At 42.6% G+C, this 20,452-nt stretch overlaps 2 protein-coding genes across 2 annotated transcripts in view; both read left to right on the forward strand.

Annotated features, from left to right (window-relative positions):
* LOC133446525 (thrombospondin-type laminin G domain and EAR repeat-containing protein-like) overlaps nt 1–5,106 on the forward strand; it is a 39,195-nt gene extending 34,089 nt beyond the window's left edge. Inside the window, 2 exon segments of the mRNA XM_061724563.1 lie at nt 3,946–4,047; nt 4,123–5,106. Coding sequence (XP_061580547.1) covers nt 3,946–4,047; nt 4,123–4,276 — 256 coding nt within the window. The 3' untranslated portion in view covers nt 4,277–5,106.
* A 7,144-nt stretch (nt 5,107–12,250) lies between these two features.
* LOC133446173 (trichohyalin-like) overlaps nt 12,251–20,452 on the forward strand; it is a 35,233-nt gene continuing 27,031 nt past the window's right edge. The window contains 3 exon segments of the mRNA XM_061724088.1: nt 12,251–12,437; nt 18,651–18,792; nt 18,888–19,025. Of these exon segments, the coding sequence (XP_061580072.1) occupies nt 18,652–18,792; nt 18,888–19,025 (279 nt within the window). The 5' untranslated portion in view covers nt 12,251–12,437; nt 18,651.

The raw sequence follows: 20,452 nt of genomic DNA on the forward strand, positions 1-20,452 counted from the left end.
AAACGTGTGCAAACTTGACAGCACCCATAAACCAAAGTGCCAGCTGATCTACTAACAGCGTGCAAAGAGGACTGCGCCTCTGAAATGCGCAAAATAGCACAAGCAATTCATTTAGTACTTTTGCCCTGATGAATAATCAATATGGGGCGTACCCGGCAGAAATCCTAAATACTGGGAGGGGAAGATGCAAATTGCTCCATTTACCACGCGCAATGAGATTTACCAAGCCTGAAAGTAATTGCGCGTATTGTGATTGTGCGTGTATTTAATACGTTCGAAAGGAAGGTGCTAATCTGCTGCTGCCGTTATTGTGGCAAGGAGGCGACATCCAAAATCAAAGAATACGCAGAGAGAGAGAGTCTTTATTCTGCTGCATGCTATTTTAAAAATGGTTGCACAAGTTTTATTAAAGGCCACTTTTTCTTTAGTTCTTCGCCTTATATCTTGCCACCTTCTTTTATTGTGCCCCCCTCCACTCGCCCACAAGCAGGCCAAGCCTTTGTGCCAAACTTTGTATTTTATTGATTACTTATCTTATTGAACGTGAAATCATCCTTCGTAAATTACATTTAATTAAAACCCGTGCTTATTAATCACAAAACACAGGTTAAACATCATGACCAAATCCCCTCCGACCCGGTGTGTCTGTGATCAGCGCAGAGACTGCAGCTTCGCCTGAATTATGGTTCTGCGTTAAATCGACGGCGTAGCCTTCAGCGTAGGGTCGCGGTGCGGTGTGCGTCGCCGCGTACCCTACGCCGTCGGTTCTGCGTTGGTGTGACGCGGAACCATAAATCAGCCCCAGGGAGCAAGGGGTTGGGGGAGCTGGGTTGATGTTGATCCGCGGACCAAACTTGTTAAGGAGCATCAAACTCACTCTTATCTACGCGGAAATAACGCTAAAATATAAAGAAGGCTTCCCAAAGTGTGATCTATGGTGAAATAGAAAAATTAAGATGTGCAACTCTTCTAAAGGTGAGACATGCATTTGCATTTAATTGACTTCATGGTGCCAGCCTTGGCGTTTATTATTACGCAAATGTGGAATGTTTGGGTCTGTCTAATTTCGTCAAATTAAATTTGGAGATTCACCGTTCACATTTTTATGTGTATGCGTTGTATGAGAGAGAGATGGAGAGGGCGAGGGAGGGAGGGAGAGACGTGGCCTGTACGTCGTTGTTTTTTGTTTTTTTGCAGTTTGGGTGCACAATACACTTGTGGGTGTGTGTATTAAAAAGAGATTTTGCAGTATGTTGTGTAATTGAAACTGGTTTGCTGTGATCGTTGATGGCAAACTCATATTAAGCATTTACATCGCTGGTTATTATGTGCCCCCCAATTAGATCTGTTCTGCCGCCGACTCTGTTTTAACCTCATCTGCCGTTCTTTTTGTCTTATAACTGCATTTATTCTATCGCAGATTTTCCGCGTCAAATTTCATTTTGCGCTTGCGACTATATCCTGCTTTCCATTAGACTCTCCATGGTGCAAAGTTTGCACCGCAAACCATAAGATGCGCAACACCTCATTTAAATACTGCTGTTTGCACCTGTTATCAATTGCGCACGCAATCTTAGTTGATCACCCGCAAAACACACAACAACAGCACGCGCAAACTTTTTCAGTGCACACGCAATTTAGTACTCTTTATTTAGGATCTTAGTAAATCGGGCCCTTAGACCCTTGACTCCAACTTTCATATTCAGAATCTGGACTCATTGCTGAGTCATTGTTCCTCCACATGTTCAGGTTCCAGTGCACGTGTTGCCAACACCAGCGCAAACCAGCCTGATTGTGAAGGGAAGTCATGGCAGCTCTATAAGACCAGAGACTAACAATGTGTTCTGGATTGTCTGGGTAGAGAACCATCACCCATATCATCCTGCAAACCTGGAGTGTAGATCTGAAGAAGACTGCCCACGGAAAGCTAAAAGTCTTGTTTCTTCAGGCACCCACTTTGCGGCCTGCCTCACATCCACCTTTAGAAGCCTTCAGTTTGGAGATGGTACTTGGTCTCACTCCAAATAATGCTGCAACTTGGTTTTATGAAACACCAGCTAGACGTTGCCTGATGGTATCTAGATCAGTCATACTTGAAGCGGACACAAACCGACCACCGTAGCAGGGTTTTATCCTCACAGGTGCTGTTAATCAGGCGCCAATCGGGGACCTGATTGTCAGGACCTGGGGTAGAAGCTCAAAACAAGAGTCCATAGCAGCTGTTTGGCATTGGCAGACGTTCTTCATACAGTATACTCAACTCTGATGCTCAACCCACAAATGTACACAATTTAAAGGGAAATAAAGAAGCTTTCAGGTGGTATATGTATTGTCAAGAAGCATTGTTACAGCACATACATAATCTTGTTGTGCTGTTACAGTTTTTCACAATTGTTTAAACACATTTCCTGATAGACTACCTCACTTTCTCAAAACTCTAAACACAAATTACAAAACTCACACACAAAATGCAAAATCCTACACTTCTCTTGCAAAAGCACACTCTACCCTCAAAACAGTGTTAACTCTTCACTAAATGGTATTTCCTTCTCAAATGCCAAACACATACATCATTTGATCAGACATTTCTAAGCACCCACTGAACACTGATGTGCAAAATGGAAGACACTATAGTATGAATGAATGCCTCAGTAGAATCATGCATTTGTATGTTCAGTGTTACACCTTCAGCTGTTGGATGTAATATATCACCATATAGTATTCATATGTATAGGCTACTCAAATAGAAAACAACACACAATTCTTTACTGTAACAACAAATAATATTTTACAGTATTTGCAGTCCACTGGACATCACAGCAAGCTGCTCACCTCTCTCAATATTGCCACCATCCAAACAAACCAGGAGCTCACCTGTGACCCTTTCATGGCAAATTGCTGATTGCATATTGCACAACAGCCTTTGGAGTTTAGAAATGTGATTGACTGTGTGTTCTGTGTGAACAGCAAGAGAGGGAATTCAGGAAGTGTGTGCAGGATATTGGGAATTGTGTGTAGTGTTGTGAGAAATATGTGGTATGGAATGGGAATTTGAGTCTAGAGCAGTAAATGTGCTTGGAGTTCAGCAGGATTGGCTTAGCCACCTGAAACATGAGTTTCAGGTTGCGCACATTGTGTCTGATGTTCCAATAAATGTGTTTAAACAATTGTGAAAAACTGTAATAGACCACCAGAACTAACAGAACTGACTCTGTTCAGCAGCCTCCACATCTCTGAGTTGGGGGTGAAGCTCTGGAGCAACCAGGTCCTCCGGTCAGGGGACCTTCACCTTAGACCAGGGTTATCAAACTCCAGTCCTCGAGGGGCCGATGTCCTACATATTTTAGATGTTTCCCTTTTCTAGACACACCCACTCTGATTCAATGACTGCGTCATTAACAGACTTGTGCAGACTTTGATGACAAGCTGATGATCAGGTGTGTCAATACAAGGAAACATCTAAAAGATGTAGGACAGTGGCCCTCGAGGACTTGAGTTTGAGACCAGTGCCTTAGATCATTTCAGGATCCTTCGAGGCCGAATGCTCTGACCATTAGCTGATGGATATCCACTCGCAGCAGAGTGTTGTTTGGTTTCTGAGGCCGTTAGGCTCCGTTGAGCCTTGCCGACCGAGCAGTCGTGGGTCCTGGTGGAGCTCTGCTACTCCTCGTTTCAACACCGGCAATACTTGTGTCAGATGTTGTTTCAGTAGCAACATCTGAACTCTGGATATACTGTATATGGACAAATGTAATCAGGATGAATAAAGGGTAATGTTAGTAAGCATCGTTCCACACATGCACATAAAAAAGGCTTCAGCATCACTCTTTAGCAAACCTATGAGTGGCATCACAGGGCTTTGACCAGTTCTTTTTACATTGTATACCTTCCCTGTGATGTTCATATCGTTGCTGATATTTATCTTGTTCTCGTCATGATGCTCAGCGCTCTGGACTGGGAGTTCTTCACCATCGGAGATGAGAAGTTCTTAGTCGTAGCAAACTCTCACGACGGCAGGTCCTACTCTCTGAAAAGCGTAATCTACAGGTATGGTCCGCACATCCTCACCTGTGCACGTGTTTTGTGTCTCACCCCATGTGACACCCGGTGTGTGGGTTTCAGGTGGCAGGGCTCTGAGGGCTTCGTCCCCGTCCACAGTCTGCTCACGTTCGGCTGCAGAGACTGGGAACACTTCACCACAGACGAAGGCTCCTTCCTCATCTACTCCAGCGCCACCTCCAGTCTGAGCAAGGTGTTCAGACTCAGGACCTACTGAGGACGTCCAACTGCAGCCGGACTGGACCACCACCATGTACCGTGTAGGACCACTCTGAGCTTCCTGTGGTGACGCTGCAGGAGTCGACCCTCTCAGCTTCGGCCTCGTTGGTCTTCACAACCTCACTCAGTCAGAAGAAGATTATTTATACACATAGCACTTTTGTCGAAAAAACTGAGTTAAGCTAAGCTCTGCTAAAAATGAAAGACAACTTATCTCTATCTATGAACAAAGACATGAATAAAAAAAGTCCAAGGCAGATGAAATCCGTCTTGAGAATCTTTATTAGTTGGAGCAGAACTGACTGCAGACGCTCAGGCAGCTTCTTCTCTGGTTTCTGCAGGGACATCTTCAATTATGATATCATCAAGAGGTGAAATCAATGAATTTGAGTATGTTTTTTTGTGAGTTCAGATCTGACCTCATGCACTGACCTCCTCCTCAGAGAAGAAGAAGAGTGCCATCGTTCATCAGAGGATCGTGTCACTGATAAATTGTGATATTATCCAACTATACGTCAAAGAAAACCAGCAAACAATCACACAAAGAGGCTAAAAGCTGAAAAATGTTTGCTCTTGATTGACTTTTTGTCCCGGTGACTTGAACCTGGTGTTCCTCCAAGTGTGAGTCCGTATTTTTATTTTTGTCCCCATACATTTTTATGATTTTCCCTTTTATAAAACTACAAATACATTAAAAACTCACTACAAACTCTAAACACATAAAATGCAAATATTTATGAAATCGCTGATTAAAGGTTTACCCAGCCCCAAACCAACTTCCAAGTTTTGCAGAGGGCAGGTAGACCCTAACCCTGTGCTGAACGCTGAAACGTGTAGTTAAACTGATTGTCATTATTAATTAGGGTCTTTATTAATCCAAACAGCTCTGCCCCAAAGCTGTGCAGCCAGTTGACGAAGTCGGACATTTGAGACAGATAAGCCAGCCTTCTCCACAGATATCTGTAGTTTGTCCATCTTTAAATGTGGTTTCATGTTGTTCCAAATATGCCAAGTTAACAGTTCACCCTCCTAATAGTTTTGTTAAGTAAGACAGGAACCATTTGAAAATGGAAAAGGAGTCCCTCCCAACACAAACGATGTGAGAGATATCCACCTGTCGCCCTGAAGAGGTTGAAAATGATCCTTGTATAATGCTTTTAGTAATGGGCCAATTAAAATCCCCATTTCAGTGAAACCGTTGGGTGTCATTTTAAATGGAAGTGTATTGGTGCGATGAGGGTTGCCAATAGACAAAATTATTTTTTTTAACAAATTTACTTATGCATAGGGGTGTGGACTTTTGATTGGTGGCCGATTCCAGCGGTCATCACGCTTTCTACTTAGTGATTAGCACAGTATGAACTGTGACTAAAGACCTAACAGATCATAATAATTCATATTTTAAATACATTTTGTAGCCTACTGTTAATTTCACTGGGAGACCATCGTTACTGGCCAATGGTTGGTCAAATACCTCCAAAGTGGTATTTGAGCTAGGAGTTCTCACTGCGAATGCTTGCAGGCTGCAGATGTTTAACCACAGCTCCACTCAAAACCAGCTCACCGTTTAACGTGCACGTCGACGCGTCAAATGAACGCAGGATACGCGTGGCGGCCATGATGCATACGTGGTCTGAACTGCAAGTATATCTGGGGCTTTATGGTGCACTAATACTATTAACAGCACAAAAGGAAATATGATCTTTTTTTAAAAGAATCAATATGCTCTTTTAAGTCTCTGTTCCCTGTCCAAAAGTCAATGCCACCATCGTAGCCTACAAATACAGTAATTATCGTAATCTGGCAACACTGGTGGAGAGTGACGTGTGTTTGGAGTCGACCTCTAGTGTTGGTTAGAGGAACTGCAATATTTTTGACTGAATTACAGTTTGAAACAGCTGTTTGTGACAGTGTGTGTCAGGGTAAAAGATTTAGGGTAAGAAACAACTGAAGTTTGTATTCAGTGTGAAAATTATCATCCAGGATTTGGACACGAATTTCTGCTGATAACTGGTTTGACCATCAGAACTACTGAGAAGAATAAATCCGCAATTATTTAAAGGGGACCTATTATGAAAAACACGTTTTTTCTTGTTTTAACATATATAAAGTGGTCTCCCCTCACCCTGCCAACACAGGAAAGATGAAATCCCATGAAATTCTGCAGGGTCTGTACCCCCCGCCCGGCTGAATCTTCCAGTGTCATGTGACTTCTACGAGCCGTTCAGAATCTGCGCCTATGGTGACGTCCCCATAGGGCAGAGGTTCGGCCTCCGCTGCTGAAACCACGCCCACAACCAACTCAGCTGGCTGGAGCTTCAGCCATTGTTTAGAAGCGGTGGCTGTTTCCACAGCGAGGGACAGTAAAAATGAGGTTTTGCATCGACATTTACCCTCATAAAAGGATTAGTGCCCACAGCACGGACCCGGCAACTGCACACGAGTCAGCGGTAAGTGACGTTATTTTTTTAATGTTATTTATATTTGTCTACAAGTATAATCTTTGCATGGGCTAAGTATTTAGCTTAGCTCCGGAGCACCGGGGCCGCTCACGGAGCTGCTAACGGGCCGGACCGGTGAGGAGCCCCGGGCCCCGGTGGCTCCAGTGTTCCCTAACGGAGTGTTAGGTAACACCGGAGCTCTATTAGTACCGTAATACATTTTTCTTCTGTTTATGGTTTCAGATCTTCCAAGCAATGCACCTGAAGCTGTTCAACGACACCTTCAGAATACGCACGGTCCTTCCTTGAGCCAGCAATAGTGCATAAATGTTATTTATATACAACTTATGTTCTTATTTTTTTAACAATAAAGTTGCCATTTGTAAAAATTCAGTGTTGTGATTTCTTTACAGTTAACATGATTCATTTGTCTTGTAACATAAGAAATGAAATGATGAGGAATCTGAGTAAATAACTGTGGTGTACCTGTTTAGAATTTAATTAAATATTCCTGTGTGAATTAGTGTGAAGACGAGGTGGCTCATTCCCCCCTTCAGGTAACTAAAGTCTGATTTATGGTTCCGTGTTACACCCCAATCCCAGCGAGCTCAAAAGGAGAAAGAAGTCGGTGAAAAGGCCAAGTTGCACATAGATGCGACCAAAAAGATCCATGAGCTGCAGGCGGCCGTCTCAGCCGAGAGGACCTGCAGAGAGCAAGCCGAGGAAAACTGGAACCAGAGAGTGGAGGAAACGGAGGCTGCTCTGCTGCAGATGAAGGAGGAGAAAGAGGCTGCTCTGCTGCAGATGAAGGAGGAGAAAGAGGCTGCTCTGCTGCAGATGAAGGAGGAGAAAGAGGCTGAGAAAGAGGCTGCTCTGCTGCAGATGAAGGAGGAGAGCGAGGCTGAGAAAGAGGCTGCTCTGCTGCAGATGAAGGAGGAGAAAGAGGCTGCTCTGCTGCAGATGAAGGAGGAGAAAGAGGCTGCTCTGCTGCAGATGAAGGAGGAGATGGGCAACCAGGAGCGCCAGTGGGCGCAGGAGAAGTCCCTCCTCCTGGAGGAGATCTCCAACATGAAGGAGGAGATGAGCAACCAGGAGCGCCAGTGGGAGGAGATGTCCCTCCTCCTGGACGCGCAGGTGGAGACCAGCTTCCAGCTGAAGGAGCAGGTGCAGGAGGCGCAGGAGGTGCTGCACAACGAGATGCAGCTGTGGAGCAGAGAGAAGTCCTGCCTCCTGCAGGAGATCTCTGACATGAAGGACGCTCTGCAGAAGACGGAGCAGGAGAAGAAGGTTTCCACCGAGGCCCTGATGGGCCAGATTCACAGTTTGGAAGTGCGGTTGGAGAACACAAAGAGAGAGAAACAGAAGAAGAAGGGACCCATCAGGAGATTCTTCCAGAAGTTTAAGAAGAGTGCAGAGACCCCTCCCCAGTCCAACTCTTCTTCTGAAACTCCTGAAGCCTAGTTGTCCCCAGCAGTGACTGCAAGTGTCACCATGTGGTGACATCAGTGGGGGAGCGTGGGTCTGGGTGACATATGTACATAAAACCAAAAACAGGCCGTACAGTGGGTGTCATGGTGTACTGGTTCAAATCCCAGTTCCCCCCACAGTTGTAAATTACTTTGTGTGTTTTTTTCCCTCCTTGAAGCAGAAAGGAGCCACGTCGTTGGGGCGACTCACCCCTGGTATCGATGAGAGCCATTCATCGACACGCGACTAGGTGGGGTCCATCTTCAACTCCCACCGCTGGCAGAGTTTCAACCACATCTCCGGAGATCTGGAGGACGCGTTTCAACGCTCCAGCCCTGAAGCAGACGAGGGAAGCTGCAGCAGTGAGGTCATCAGAGCCTGCTGTGGAGGAACCACCAAACCCCAGGAGTGACGAGTCCCACGGAGTCTCTGGGTGACCCGTCGGGTCTGGAGCTGGCTGACAAACACTTGAATGTAAACAGTGTACAGTGTATATAAAATAAAATGATTGTGAAGCAAAAAAAAAAATGTGTTGAACCTAATTTCTCTCCTTGAGGGATTAGAAGTTATAGAGATACCGTTTCAATTAATATTAAAACCAAAACCTTAGTCAGTTACACCTATACTCCTTCATTAAAAAACCAGAAGCAACAAATATCAGGAAAAAAATAAATTAAAGCGCAAATTTTCTTTTTATTCTGATTTCATTTTACAGCAGAAATGATGTAAAGCATTCAGAAGACATATTCCATATATAAGGGCAATATTCAAAACACTTTGCATGGCCTATATTCTTTTAAAAACATCAACAGGTTAGTGATGCTTGTGCATGCATGTTTGTAAAACACAAAATAAATAAAAATAGGCTATAAAAAGTAAAAAAAAGAATGAGAGACAGTTGGGAATACAGCAGGAGATGAGAGATGAGAGGTCAAAGCCATAGATTATCTATAAAGGTCTACCATTCTAGCATCCAATGTGGTGTTTGGCCACGCCCCCTTGAAACAAGGCCTGAAAAATTATACCATTCACTTCTTGATTTACGAGAACAGAGGTCATCTCAGAGCATGTCTGTGTACAAGGGCAACATTTATTCATTCTTCTTTTTTATTTATTTTTTAAATACTTTTTCTACACTACATACTCTTTACAGGACACCATCCTCAACATTTTGATGGAATTTCAACATTCTGATTGATTTTCTGTGGTGTGGGTTAGTATTCTGTGCGTTGTGTGTGAGTTGATAAGAGCAAGCATATGGATGCTGTGTACAGTATATGACTTAAAAATAGGTATTAGATGTCATAATAGGTCCCCTTTAAGTGATGAACAGGAAGCCTGATACTGTCTGTGTTCACTGATGCTCACTGATGTTATCAGGCACTAGTGGTTTGTGACACCATCATGCATATGTATATATATATATATATATATATATATATATATATATATATATATATGTATGCAGTACTCGAGTTGTAAAAAAACATCAGGGGGGATGGTGGATTTTATCATATGGGGACAGATAATTTGTGCTGATTACAAATAATATAATATATTACAAATAATAGCAGTGACCAAAACACCTGCAGAAATACTGCAGGAATGACATAGCAGCAGTTAAATGCAGCCTTCTGTAAGCTTTAAATATCCACTGGGCTTACATCAAAAACATCAAAACACAACAATAAAAAACACTTTTCTGAACTTATCAATATGACTCTGTCCTTCACAGGATAAGTAAAATGGATCACTGCAAAAACTCAAAATAAGAATATTTGTCCTATTTCTAATTAAAATGTCTCATTTTAGTAAAAAAAAAAAATCGTATTACACTTAAAACAAGACTCATCACTGGAAAAAACAACAATTTCCACCTGTTTCAAGTAGATTTTCACTTTAAATAAGTAGAAAAATCTGCCAGTGGAACAAGATTTTTTTTGCTTGTAATGAGAAGATAAATCTAGAATAGAATAGTAGACTTTATTGATCTCCCAGAGGAGATATTCAGTAAATTCAAATCTTGTCCCACTGGCAGATTTTTCTACTTATTTCAAGTGCAAATTTAGCTGAAAAAGGTGAAAATTGTCACATTTTTCTGGTGTTATTTTTCTGGTGATGACTCTAAATGTTGGAATAGCAGTAAAACCACATTCATTGATGAAATGACATAAGGGATGGGAAGGGGGGATGGCAGTTTTACAGGGGGGATGATTTTGACTGTTTTTATTTCAGGGGGGGATGACATCCCCCCTCATCCCCCTTCAACTCGAGTACTGTATATATGGCCCTGCAGGGGCCTTTCTGTGTGGAGTTTGCATGTTCTCCCCGTGCTTGCGTGGGTTCTCTCCGGGTACTCCGGCTTCCTCCCACAGTCCAAAAACATGCGTATATATATATATATATATATATATATATATATATATATATATATATATATATATATATATATTTTTTTTTTTTTTTACAACAAAAAAATATACATATATATATATATATATATATATGTAACCGCTGTGTACCCGTCCCACCAAGAATCCACATTTAGGCTGGACTGGATGATGAGGCTTTTATTCTGGCAGCTGCAATGATCGAGACAATACACACACACGATGTGGTTAGCACCTCCACTGGTTTTCATCATTAGCAGCAAGCTGGAAACTGCTCACAGCATATTAAATAAAGTGCATTTCAAAAGAAAAATCATTAGAATAAGATTGACATACATTTTAACAAAATACTTTTACCAGGTGATCGTATAGTGGCTTTAAGTTTTACAATGAATTTAACTAAACATATTTTTAAGTTTAATTTCAACCAACATCATCCTTTTTAAATATTTATGAAAATAGAAAAATATTATAACAAAAAATTGGCAGTTAAAATAAATAACCAAATTGCCTTAAACCAGCAAATACATCAGACTACATGAATAACAGCAATGATATTGCTTAACAGTATGAGCCTGAAAATGTGACTTAAAATAATATAAAAACGGAGCAGAACAATTTACCTGCAATGATCGAGACAATACACACACACGATGTGGTTAGCACCTCCACTGGTTTTCATCTATACAAATACAAAATATAAAGTTCGGTAAAACCAAGGTAAGTGACGGCAGAAACAAAACAAAAACACACCGAAATAGCATGGCAACTTCAGTTACATGACTGTGCATGTTACAAGGTTTATCACGTTAGTTTTAATGCAGTTATTAAAACCTTTTTGCAGAGCATCAAAAGTTCGTGGCTTACCATTAGCAGCAAGCTGGAAACTGCTAACAGCATCCGGTTTCCGGTCATAAAAATAAAAGCCCTGAACCGAACATTACTTTGTACCAGCAGATGGCGCTGTTGGACTCGTCATTGCAGGACACATCCACAGATTATATAGGATATTTCAGCAGGAATTTCAATTAAACAAAAGATATTCTTACACCCGTTACATATATATATATATATATATATATATATATATATATATATATATATAATCTACGTGTTTGTTAAATAAATTAAATCTCTTATCTAGGAATATAACTAAAAACTCTAGTGGTATGCATTTTATACTTCAAAAATAGCTTTCTTTAGAATCCACTTCTTTTTTTTTTTTTATGATTTTTTTATTGGAAATAGTTTCACATTGTACAACAGTAGTAAAGCAAAATAACTGGGAATACTTCCATCCATCCATTTTTCCCATCTTTTTATATCCCTCCCACATTCCCATCCCCAACCCAGCACTAGCAACAGACCCAGAGACAAGAAAAACAACCAAATACAGTATAAAGAAAAAAAAATAATAATAATAATAATAATAATGATGCTACTCATTTTATTTTTAATGCTAGCAGTCTGACTGCGAGCCTACAGATGATCAAAGGCCTTGCTGGGGAATACCAGAGATTTTGTCAGACTTCATAGACATTCGTGGGTTAGCCCAGTGTATAGCACATCAGTTCCTGGGGGGAAAATCCAGGACGATAGAATCCGTTTCTTGAATCAACATTATGATGGAGGCGGGTTGAGCCGTTTTGATAGTTTTAATCCCACTTTAACCTGTAATCTGAGCCGCGGCAGTGAACCCTCCCGGCCGCCAGGGGGCGCCGTGGCGCCAGCGGGCTCGTGTGACGCCGCAGGGTCCGGGCAGTTTGAACGTGCTGACATCAGCGGCGGATTTTTTGTTTTTATTTTGAATTTCGTGGAAACTTTTCAACGTTTGCGAGGGCAGCATTTGCAGCAGCTCCAGGTACGAACCTCCTTCCCGGTGTCATCGCTGGTCGCCTGCTGAGCGGCTAACGCGAGTGTGTAGCTGCGTGTGCTTTAGACATGATCCAGGATGGTAAAGTTAGTTTCTGATTCACCACCTAAAAGAGATGCTCCGCAGTTTTTTTACTCTATAAAAACTCAGACCAAAGTCCAGTTAAAATAAAAACACAATATTAAACTGGCCTTAGACTAAAATAACGGCATCTGATGAGTAAAAGCCTCATTGTGTTTGTGAGATAAGTGTCTTGTTTAGCTGTCGAAGCGGAAGCAGACTTCATGGTGGTGTGAAACTGCCGGATTAACCCCACATTAAACCTCAGCAGCAGATTATATCCGACACAGAGTCCGGATCACCTGCTCAGGTGGGTTCTGGCATCACCCACGCAGTAGTAGTGTTGTATGTGAGGGTCCCGTGGGAAGAACCTGGTCTTCACCTGTTGCAGGTAACAGAGACTGGTGCACAGTAAATTATGATCAGAATAGTTATCAGATGATGAAGAAAGAATCAATCACGAGATTGATTGATTGACAAAAATACTTTTACCCTTTAATTGAACATTTGGAGCTGCAGGACAGATTTCCAGGTCAGAAACACGTGTGAAACGGATCTGTCCAAGTGATTTAGTAGATATTCTTTATTCAATGTTAATTAAAACAATTACTGTTTATTTTTTTCATATAAAATAACACTGGTATTGAATCAGTACTCAGTATTTGGCAAAACCCAAAGTCCAGGTGTCAGAACCTGAAAGGAAAAACTGCAGAACAAGTGAACTTGAAATTATTTCTTTCTTCATTTATTGAAGCAACAACAAACAGCAGACAGAATGTGACGTATTCTTATATTACTGAAACACATGAATGAATGTGGTGGAGAATCAGTTTTAGTGCTTGATGCTGCATCTTTATCAAAGATTTTAATTGGGTGGCAATTTAATAATAATAATTATAATGATAACAATAATAATAATAGATTTTATTTATAGAGCACTCTTCATTCAAAGAATCTCAGAGTGCTTACAAGCATAGGCGGCGCTAAGTGTTAGGCGGCGTGTTGTTATTATTATCATTATTATTACTATAATGATATCATACTCATTTTCCTGTTAATTAATTTATCTTTTCTTTTTCTCTTTTTACCTTAATGAAGCAGCATTCGCTGCGGGGCCTTTGCGTAAAACTTCTCCACGATTTCCTCAGGTTTAATCCTCTTTGTTATGTCACTCTCGATGTACAGAAGGGACAGAAATGACAGTCTCTGCTGGGCCATAGTTGTCCTCATCCAGTTGCGGATCCGGCGCTCACCCATTCTCATCACTCACTCATCTTCTTCCGCTTATCCGTTCCCGGGTCGCGGGGGCAGCAGCCTCAGCAGGGATGCCCAGACTTCCCTCACCCCAGACACTTCCTTCAGCTCCTCCGGGGGGAGTCCGAGGCGTTCCCAGGCCAGCCGAGAGACATAGTCTCTCCAGCGTGTCCTGGGTCTTCCCCGGGGTCTCCTACCGGTGGGACATGCCTGGAACTCCTCCCTAGGGAGGCGTCCAGGAGGCATCCGGTACAGATGCCCAAGCCACCTCAGCTGACTCCTCTCAATGTGAAGGAGTAGCGGCTCGACTCCGAGCTCCTCCCGGGTGACCGAACTCCTCACCCTATCTCTAAGGGAGCGTCCAGCCACCCTGCGGAGGAAACTCATCTCGGCCGCTTGTATCCGCGATCTTGTCCTTTCGGTCACTACCCAAAGTTCATGACCATAGGTGAGGGTAGGTACGTAGATTGACCGGTAAATCGAGAGCTTCACCTTTCGACTCAGCTCCCTCTTTACCACGACAGTCCGGTACATCGACCGCATAACTGCGGACGCTGCACTGATCCGTCTGTCAATCTCACGCTCCATCGTTCCCTCACTCGTGAACAAGATCCCGAGATACTTGAACTCCTCCACCTGAGGCAGGACTTCTCCACCCACCTGGAGAAGGCATGCCACCCTTTCCCTATGGAGAACCATGGCCTCGGTTTTGGAGGTGCTGATTCTCATTCCTGCCGCGTCGCACTCGGCCTCAAACCGCCCCAGCACATGCTGAAGGTCCCGTTTTGGATGTCATGACTTGTGAGAGACGCTGATTTCTGCAGCATCATACTAAATGACGCATCTCGTATATAATTTTTTTTTGTGTGTGTGACAACTTTGGGGACGCTAAGCTTCTCCTAGCCTTTTAATAGCACCGCCTATGCTTACAAGATTAATACAAGTTAAAAACAGGTACAAATTTAAAAACTCAGAGACGGAGAAGCGGCGAACAAACACGCCAGTGTCCTCTCCTCTCTACTCTCCTTAGCAGTTAAAAGCTTTCCTGAATAGGAAGGTTTTTAGGCCTGTTCTAAAATTGTCCAAGTTCTGTGGAGCCCTCAACTGGGCGGGGAGACGGTTCCACAGGCTGGTGCTGATGAGCAGAAGGCTCGGTCCCCCATGGTGCAGTCCTGTTTTTGGGACTCGGAGGAGCAGGCTGCCTGTGGATCTGAGGGAACGGGTGGAGGTTTGTGGAGTGATGAGGTCTTGTAGATTTGGTGGTGCGTGTCCATTGATGCATTTATGGGAGAGTAGCAGGATTTTGTAGTTGATCCGGGAGGAAACAGGGAGCCAGTGCAGCGTGTGAAGAATGTTAGTGATATGTTCGTATTTCCTGACTCTCATCAGGAATTTACATTTTCCAGTTAACCTACTGTAAATAGGTTAACAGAGAAAACCCAAATATTTGGCGATCACAGAGTCAGATGCTCATATATAGACATTGCTGCCCAGAAAGGAAGAAGAAAGGTTTAAAGAGGAGAGGAATAGTTGTTCTGCGGGTTTTTGGTTATTCTTCACTCTTTTCTTCTCCGTCGTTCTTCTTCTGCAGTTAAATCATCTCTTTCTCAAGTTGGATCGTCAAATCTTCCATTTTCATCTTCTGCTCTTCTGCATTTGTGAACTCCAGCTGCAACTTTTTCTCATCTTTTTGGATCTTTTTCTTGGCGTCTTGCATGATTACCTTGGACTGACCCATGATAGTTTTCTCTACTTTCAAGGCTCTCTTCTCATCTTCTAGTTGTTTCCTGTCTGCCTCCAAGTTCTCCATCTGCCGCTGCAGTTTCTTCCTTTCTTTCAGGACTCTTTTCCAGCTTATGTCTGGTTGTATCGTGGATCGCTCTTCCAGGTGTCTCTTGTCGGCCTCTAACTTTGTCAACTCCTGCTGCAGTTTCATCTTCTGCATCTCAAGTTCTTTGTGTCCTCGCTCCATTTTTTCTTTGATGTTCCGGGTTTGTGTTTTTTCCCGGTTCAGGTTTTTCCAACCCTCTTCCAGTTGTTTCTGATTGTCCTGCAACATGTTGCCCTCCTGCTGCAGCTTCCTGCACTCCGTCTGCAGTTCTTGACTGTTTTCTTCCATCCTCTTCTTGATTTTCTCCATCTCAGTTCTCTCCTCATCCAGGTTTCTCTGTTTTGATTCCAGGAGTTTTATTTCCTTCTCCAAATCCATCTTTCCTTCTCTAAGTATTTCCATTTCTTTCTGATGTTCTTTCTTTTTCTCCAACAGTTCATTTTTCTCCATTTTCAGTTTTTCTTTCTGCTCCACCAAGTCAACCTTCTCCTTCTCACTTTCTCGTTTGACTTCTTCAATCTCTTTTTTAGTCTCTTCCAGGATCTTATTCATCTGATCTGCTAGGTGTTCCTTCTCTTTCTGGAGCTCTCTGTTCTTATCTTCAACTTTTCTCTGCTCGTCTTTCAACTCTCTCTCTTTCTGCTCCAACATTTCCTTCTCGTTCTGCAGCTTGGTCGTCACCTCCTGCAGCGATGACCACGTCAGCCCCCGTGACGGCTTCTTCTCCAACGTCCCCCTCTCCAGGTCCATCTCTCCCTGGATGCCGTCTTGTCCTTTTCCGTACTTCAGCAGCATGAGTTCGTCCCACAGTAGGTTCAGTTTAGGCATATCTGGACTCTCTGAGGTCGTGCGTTGGTCGGCCAACTGGAGCCTCTGAACTTCCGCCTGAAGCTCTGAAACTCGACTTCTCAGACTGCCGTTGTGTTGGTTCAGTAAAGTGTTCTGTCTTTTGCAGTTGTCTAGATCTTTTTTGAGTTGCTTGAAATCATCCAGGATGTCCGGTTGATCGACAAAGTGAGTTCTCACAAGTCCCAGTCTCTGTGATAGATTTCTAGAGGTCATTGTACCGATAAACGTCGTACTGTTAGATTACTCTTCTGATTTGACTGAATTAGGCTTCTGAATCGCAGTTCGTAGCTTTCACCTGAGTTACTTGCATGAAACAAAGTATTCGTCTCGAGTATGCAGCATGGAATGAATATTGTCAAATTCTCCAGTATTTATAGAGCAGGAGTCAATGACATCACAGTTGCATCATGGTTACCATGGTTAACTGAGCAAATTCCAAACATCAAAGGAATTTGTGAAGTTGTGACATAGAATGTAGCCCCGCCCACAAGTTGTGACATCAGAATGTAGCCCCGCCCACAAGTTGTGACATCAGAATGTAACCCCGCCCATGAGTTGCAAGACAAGCTCCCCCCATTCTTTTCAGTTATTGTTAAACTTAAAATAAAACTGAAATCTCTCATAAAATATTACTGGTATTAGAGCTGCAACTAATGATAGTCAATGACTCGCCTTTTGAAACGATTAATCAACTAATCGGATTACAAATCTTCTAATTATGGCTCTTATTTGGCTCTCAACTTATACATTTTGCATGAGGTTGTGTAAATGATGTGCTAATTAAAAATGAAAGGTGGACACGTCATTAAAAATACATCTTTTAATGAACTTTGCTGCCTGTTGCCGTGGTGTTGCATCGGACGCCGCCATGTTGTTTACCTGCCGCTGTACTCTATTGCACATGTGCAACTTAACAGAGATGGGAAGATAGAAGATGGCTCACTCCATTGGTTTTTTGGTTTTTAAAATTTGTATCTATTTTTTTCATCGATTTTTGTCCACAACGTTATTATACTAATCATTGCAGCCCTAGCTGAAATATTTGTAGTTTGTATGAAAATCGTTTAAAAGTGTTTTTTTTTTTCTATTGATAATTAGATAGATAATTACCTTCAACACACACACACACACACACACACACACACACACACACACACACACACACACACACACACACACACACACACACACACACACACACACACACACACACACACACACACACACAGAGCTACATGTTTGACAAATTTTTACCGTAGTCATTTATACTAAAATGAATGTGTGAACGTAAAAAAAATACACCTTAATCTTTTTGGATATTGATAAGTTTTAAGTAAGTTATTATTTCCCCAAAAATGCTGAAAATGTCATCGATACCACAGCTGGAATAAACTAAATCCCTACACGGCCCTAACTGCAGGATGGAGGGATTGAAAAAGAGTTGCTGACTTCATATCACAGACAATTATATTTATTATCATTTAATCTTGATACTTTCAGTAAATGTCTGTCAGATTTCGGATGATGTAGATTTATAATATATATAATATTATAATAAATAGTCCTTTTTAAGTCAATTATCCCCTAACATGTCCCATTGTGTCACTTTGTGTTGCTGATCATCATAAATAAGGACACTAACACCCCTCAGACAGAGAGACTTAAAGAGACTTAAAACGCTTCCTGCTGCGTTGTAAATGAGTTATAAAGGTCCATCTGGAACAAGAATGTGTTTAAACTGTATTGTTGCTTTTATACATAAAATCCCATTTATGATCCGGTTTGTAACGGCGGTGGAGGGGAACTGGGACTTTTCAAACAAATTTAAAGTTTAAATTCCAATACTTTATTCAATTCAGCAAATATTCAGTCAGGATCTGACATCTCTGAGTGGATGTGGGATAAATATCACGAGGCTGCAGGGAAGAACGACAGCCAGACAAAAAACATACATCGTCAGTAATCTTTGGAGAAATGTCATGTTTTGGCCCGAGCAGCAAACATCCTTGATTTAACCACGACTATGTTGTCCTTTACATTACTGCACCAAACCACCTGCGTTATTTCAAACAACGTCCATTACAAGGATGGTCGTGTTGTGAGCGGGACTTCTTCTTGTGTTCTGGATACGTTCAGCTTTCTCCGGTACCACAATCCTGAGACGACGACATCTTTGTCACTCAGTCGTTTGTTTGTTTTTTTGACAGCATGGAGTCTAGGCTGCTGATTGGCTGGCATCAGCAGAAGGTGGAGCTTGAACAGGAGGTGTGTCGCCTGCAGGAGGAGCTGGCCGAGAGTCGAGCAGAGAGAGAGGAGCTGGAGTCCAGGAGCAGAGCTCTGAACGACCGGGTGAGGAAGAGAAGGAAGGAGGAACAGGGGCATGTGAAAACCAGACAAACCATCTCATCTCTTTCTTTCTTTCTTTCGTTTTTTTTCCTCTCCAGCTGTGTCAAACAGTTTCTCCCTTGCTTGGCATCTCTCACCATGAGGAGGAGGAGCAGAGGAGGTGGAGGAGGAAGCTGAGAGAAGGCAGGGAGAGGGAGGCCAGGCAGGCGCTGCTGATCCACCGCCTGCAGAACAAGGTGAGACCACAGGGAGGTGCTATGGAGCAGGACCAGAACTTCACACCTGGAGCTTCTGTATATGTTTGCCGACCATAGTCTTAAAGGAGCTTGAGGCTCCTTTTAAGAAATGAGACTCATTAGCGCCACCTTCGCCACGACGGCCGTTGGGGGTACTGCAGCCAACAGTGAAGCCAGCACGGGAGAACGGGGAGAACGCGCATGCAGCGTCATGTGACGTCACATCCACCGGACAGCGCGGGAAATTTGGGTCCAGAATTGCAGCACATTTTGCAGCACACAGCCTGTTCAAGGCAACGGAGAGATACACTAGAGGGCTCATTCTTTTTGGTTTGGAACGCTTCATCTGACATTATTACTAGAAAACTTAAAACGTATACGAATTTTTTTCCTAAATCCTGCCTTAATCCTGCCTCATGCTCCTTTAAGCACAGAGTAGCCGCACTTCACTACAGGGAAAAGCAGCATTCCTGGTTAAAACCCACGCACAAATGAAACAGTAGCTGGTGAGGGAGACCCGGACACCTCCAGCTGGTGAAGAGGACATGGGGCCTCATGTACAAAGAGTGCGGTGCACACAAAACGTGCGTACGACACTTTCTACTTTCTACGTGGAAAGTTGCGGTCCTTCACGCACACATCAAGTCTGGCGTACGCACATTTCTGGGGTTTTGTCCGTTGGCGACACTCACTGGTGATGCAGTGAAGTGCAGAATATGAGGAAACGTGACGTCAACAATAAGTTCACAACCACGTGTGAAGGACACGACAGTCCCCACATCACCAGATAAGTTACACAAGAGTGGAACTGCAACAATATCACAATCAACCACATGATCATATAAAGCAGGGTGCTTGCGCAAGTCTTGAAAGTCTTAATAAGTATGGAATTTTGAAACACTGTTTTCCAGACCTTGAAAAGTCTTGAATTTTGTGTGAAAGTCTTAATAAAGTATGGGGAAAAAATGTATGGTAGAATTTTACAGTATGCTCAAAGGCATTGTGAAAATGTGAAATTCATGTACTGATTTTCATGTTTTGAAACGTTTTCATCAGTAAAAACATAATTTACGGTGAATAATGCATTCGTTCATTGAATACTAGCCTATAAAAAATTCTAAGAAACATTTCTAATAAACACAATTGGTACAATCTCAACCAATGAAGTAGGCAGTAGGCACACAAGTATACATGTACGTAAAGTTAAGGTCTTGGGGAAAAAAAATATCATTTTTAAAAAAGTCTGGGAAAAGTCTGGAATTTTAATTTGGAAAAAGAGCAAGCACCCTGTAAAGGTAGGAGCTCAATGATGGAAACTGTCAATTACAATGATGGAACCTGTCAATCACAGCCTTGGTTCCGTTAGAGGAACCTGCAGGATCAGGAGCGAGTCTTCAGGGACCACAACGATCTGATTGTCCAGGATC

This window comes from Cololabis saira, chromosome 6, assembly GCF_033807715.1.
Source record: "Cololabis saira isolate AMF1-May2022 chromosome 6, fColSai1.1, whole genome shotgun sequence".
NCBI lineage: Eukaryota > Metazoa > Chordata > Actinopteri > Beloniformes > Belonidae > Cololabis > Cololabis saira.